The sequence below is a fragment of the Engraulis encrasicolus genome, chromosome 18 (genome assembly GCF_034702125.1).
Source record: "Engraulis encrasicolus isolate BLACKSEA-1 chromosome 18, IST_EnEncr_1.0, whole genome shotgun sequence".
Taxonomy (NCBI): domain Eukaryota; kingdom Metazoa; phylum Chordata; class Actinopteri; order Clupeiformes; family Engraulidae; genus Engraulis; species Engraulis encrasicolus.
In genome coordinates, this window is record NC_085874.1 from 48,141,035 (window position 1) to 48,145,929 (window position 4,895).

A 4,895-nucleotide genomic window follows, 5' to 3' on the forward strand; every position below is an offset into this window, starting at 1 on the left:
TTAATCCGGCCCTGTATGCGATGTATGAATCTCTTTCGCACAGACTCCCGTCTTCTCATCAAATTCCGTGGTAGGAGCTGGAGGTGGGCGTAGCCTGCCCCCTTCAGACGAGAACCAACTGTTGATGGTGGTAGGAGGGGTGGAGGTGGCGCCTGAGTCGGCTTGAGCTAGAAGCAGGACAGTTTGAGACAGGGTATTTTTTTTAAAAGCTGTGACGATGATCTATTGGCTGAAAGAAAGGATGAATTAGTGACGTGGAGGGAGAATCCTAAATGCGTGCGTTGATTCGGTGATTGACAGGACGCTGAAGTGAGGGATGCCTTTTGGAGAGGTAGAGTCTGATTGGTTAATGCAGGTATTATTGACAGCTGGGGAAGTCATTTGAATCTTCCTGGTTGAACTTTACGCAGTAGCTCCCATTTACAGTATGGTATACAGTATAGGAGGAGTGAGATGGGCAAGCGCTGCCTTGGGTCTCAAACAATTGTGTAGCGCAGGACCTCAGTGCTTAAGGGAGCAAGGGGGAGCTAGCTCCGGAACCTCAGACGAGAGCTCCGGAACCTTGGATGGAACCTCAGGGAAAGACATCACAGACCCCCCCTCCTGGGGGAGCCACCCATCCTCTGCGCTCCGGGACCTCCTGCTTGACAAATTAAGCACTGGCGCAGGTGCTCTTCAAGGGGAAAAATGCATCTAAAAAAAAATCAAATTTAAGAATGGTCTCGAGTCAACTCTGCTCTCCGACCGCTCTGTGCGTATGACGTTAATAAAACAATTGATAAAATAGCAGAGTTGCCATGGGACCCTCCTTTCATTTTATATACAGCATATGATTTTAAACATGGTGCCATCATACAGTACATGAGTATATGCTAGGCCTCACCTATGTGATTAAAGAGGACAGAGACATAATAAAGACTCATCTCCTGGTTGCAGACCACTTACAACACATTTGACAGCTAAGTGGCATCATTAAATGCATTCAAATTATTTCTTTTATATTTATGACTTAATATTTAAGCTTATACAGTATATTTAATCTATATTCATATGTATATATGTTTGTATTATATTTAACTATTAATTAATCTTTTTTGTTAATCATTTTTGCTGTTTCAAATGCTGCACTAGTGAACTAGATCAAACCCTACCCTCAGAATATGTTTTTTTTCGCCCAGTGGTCCGTCTGATCTGATACGAGCTCCGAGCCCAGACTAGTATGTCTGTAGTTAGTCTGGCTTGAAAAATACTGTAGGGGTGTTTCAAGTTTAAATACACTGCATTCTCACAAAAAATGAAAAAAGTGGGCTTGCCTTTTGGGCCAGAGGTTAGCAGTTTTAGGAAAAATAGCATTATATAGTACATGCTATTCAAGAAACACTGTGTATAATACAGTTAAATGTGAAATGCACTCTAGGTCAAACTTGCAACCTTCAGATCTTCAAACCAACACCCTATCCAGCCACTAGGCCAAGCAACCGACTGTAATGTGTTCCCCAGCAAGACAATATGTACAGTAGGCCCTAATGACTCATTCTTTTGAACAGGGCCGGCCAAAGACTTTATAGGGCCCTAAGCAAAATTTCATCCGGGGCCCCCTCAAATCACCACAGATGCTTCATGAACTTCATTTAAAAACTTAAAAGTTCAAAGTCCTTTATTTGCCATTTGTGCATAGACTAGTAGTCCAAGCACATACTGTAGGAACTCTTGTGCAAGCAATTTACTTGTACGAGTGAGGGGTAGGAACTAGGAAAATGGGGGAGAGTTAATTTATTGTCCATGTCAAGTCGTAACAATAGAGTACAATAGAGATGTGGTGTTTTTTCCACGTACATTTGATTATTTTTTATTGGTAGGTCTCACTGTGAACTGAGCTGGTGTACCGCCACCCAACACTTGTTTCCTGATGACGCAGAGATGGTTTAGTTGGTAGCAGGGATGTGCACACTCAACTTCTAACATTAAAGAAACAACTTTGGATGCACATAAAAAGAACTGTCGACTTGAAGTACCAACGGGGAGAGAAATGATCATATGTTTGTGATCTTTTATTACATGTTTTACTGTATATAACACATACATTTTATAACACTTGAGCAATCATACCAGTGTACACAATTCACTTCAAAGAATTCATCGTTAACATTTATTTTTTTTTAAATTGTAAATGAATGTCACCCCTGGCCCTGGTGTGGCTCAAACAGTAAGGCACTGCACTGTTATGCCAGGGACCTGGGTTCGATTCCTACTGAACTCCTGAACTCTCCCACTTGTTTTCCAGTCCCACTATTCACTTTACTGTCTGAATAAAGATGAACCACCTCCCCCAAAAAAGAAAATTCAATAAGAAAAAAAGAATGTCACCCCTCGCATGCTTGAGACTGTGGAAAATGCACGTTCACACTGTGTCACTTAGTAGTTTATCTTCTAATTTTTAACTATAGGCTTCCTCAATCCCACATGGTTGCAAGTATGTTATGCTGTATGTAGGCCTGAGATGCAAATAACATTATCTTGCACATCTGCAATATACATTTGCATTTTAAATACACATGGAAAACAAAAGTTTACAGAAAATTTGCTATTTTTGGAGAACACTACTGGTGGAAAACACCTACTTAAGTTGCATAAGAGAGGAATCTTTCATACATATGCGCAGTGGCGTGTCGTCGCAGATGCCAAGGGATGCCAGGCATCCCCTAATTTTCCCAGCAACAGCTTTAATATCCGTTAATCATTAAAACATTCTGTCTATCGACGAGTCTCCTATTTTAATATTCCCTTCCACTCTCGTCACTCTCTGTGAGTATTTTCCAGCCGGGGGAAATAGCGCCCCACCCCCTCCCATTGGGTAACCATCTGGTGAAACAAAGTACTACACGTCTCTCGATGCTAAAAAAAACTGGTGCCAAGTCGAGTTGGCAGCCATACATTTCTGGAGTTTTGAAAAAAACGAATGCTTGACCAATCATATTGCTCAAAATTGGTCACGAGATAAATCATATTGCCCGTCTATGATTTGTCAAGGAGGGAAACGGATGATACTTCAGGATCGGCAGCCACTTTACCTGGCTGCCAGTAGAACTAGAAAACTACATTGAACAGACTACGGGCAAAATATAGTGACAGTTAAAGCGCGCACACAGCCGATGGCTCCCAATGTCAAGGCAGGCAATGCATAAAATGGATTTAACATAACGACAGGATCTTCTCACGTGGACATATACGTTCAGGATAACTTCTACGACGGTAGGCAAACTTGCTTTATTGTTTCAGAAAGTTAGATTATAAGCAGGCCACCTAACGTTTTGTGACGCTAGCTTTGTTTTTTAGCTTTGTTGCTCGCTGCTTGTTAGCTCTTGCTATTATGGCAATAAGCTATGGTGATTATTAGATGGCATAATGTGCCACCAGGTCCTAAATATACGCATCATGCCACTTCTCTGTGCTCTGTTGTGCTCTGTTTCAACCGCGTGCATCAGGGTTATTTCAATGGGTTTTGTTTTAGCATGTTTGCGCTGGAAATCGCCATACATCTGGCAACCATAGAGAGGTCGCACACACAACATTTGACATTCGATACAAGACGTGCACGACTCAGAGCAGCCGATTGAACCTAGTCATCAGTAGAATAAGTATTAAGTGGTCAGTCAGTGCATGTCCGGTGTTATTGCATTCTGTTCTGTGGGGCATTTGAACTGGCACTTAAGGATGAGACTGAATTGTGTTTAGGGGGCTTGTGGAGCATCTGGTGTCGTGCGTAAAGTGCAAATTCTTGCGGTGCTTGTCACTACTCCAACAATGAACAGACATAGTATTTTTCTTGTTATTTATTTCTTAACAAAAGTAGTCACACGCATGATCAAGAGCTGTAGCTGTAGCTGCGCTCGTGGTGTGCTGTCCAAAACAGACTAGACCTCTCCTTCCCTTGCTTCGCAGCAGTTCTGGCAAATGCCTTCCTGGTTCGCAAACATGCAACGCATCTCATAAATTATACCTTATTGATTTTATTCTCATGGCCAAACTTTCTGCCTTGCTTGTTGTCCCAGCCAGCCGCCGCTACTGATTAATAATTATTATATTATATTATATTATATTATATTATATTATATATATTTTTTTTTTGTTCTCCCTGGCTTCCTCGGAAAAATAACGCACGCCACGCTACTGCATATGCAACCAGTTAATATCATTTTCATGCTTTTCTGAAACCAGGGATAGAACAAGGCATAAAGAATTGGGTTGAATGAAGAGTTGAGGTAGAGTATAAGTGACGTGTAACTTAACACATCTTCAAAGACTCGACCGGGGATAAAGTCAGCCAGGACACTAGCGAGGAAATATGGCACCACACATAACAAGAAAACCAACACCAGTATTCCGAGAGCTTTAGCTGCTTTTCTCTCAGATCGTTTGAGATCGTCGTCTAGCTTAGCGTTCGGCTTGCCCTGGCTATTAGCTGCCCTGATGGCATTGACGTGTCTCCGCGCAATGGCAAAGATTTTCAGGTACAGCACAAACATGATGGAGCAGGGTAAGACAAGCGTCACAACAAAACCGATAAGAGAGGACTCTTGATCCACGGCAATGGGACATTGGGTTACACACGGCGTCACCGAGGCCTGGAAAAAGCCGTTGGTGTAGAGGAGAGCAAAGACGCCCACCGACGAGACGACCCAGCTTGCCATGGCAACGAGGATGGCCGGTTTCAGAGTGATCCGTTTGGCGTAGAGAAAGGGGTTGCTCAGGGCCAGGTATCTGTCAAATGCAATGAGGACCACGTTTTGCACAGATGTGTTGGTTAGATGGAATGCAAAAAAGTTCAGACATTGACACGTCAAAACACTAAACAGCCAACATGCTTCTATCATCCGAATGAACTCAAACGGCAT

At 42.6% G+C, this 4,895-nt stretch overlaps 1 protein-coding gene across 1 annotated transcript; it reads right to left on the minus strand.

Annotated features, from left to right (window-relative positions):
* LOC134468275 (trace amine-associated receptor 7e-like) lies at positions 1-4,895 on the minus strand. Its single transcript, XM_063222218.1, has 2 exons — positions 4,172-4,895; positions 1-167 (listed from the first exon to the last, which is right to left on the minus strand). Exons 1-2 carry the CDS (start codon positions 4,893-4,895, stop codon positions 1-3), a joined length of 891 nt encoding a protein of 296 aa, XP_063078288.1.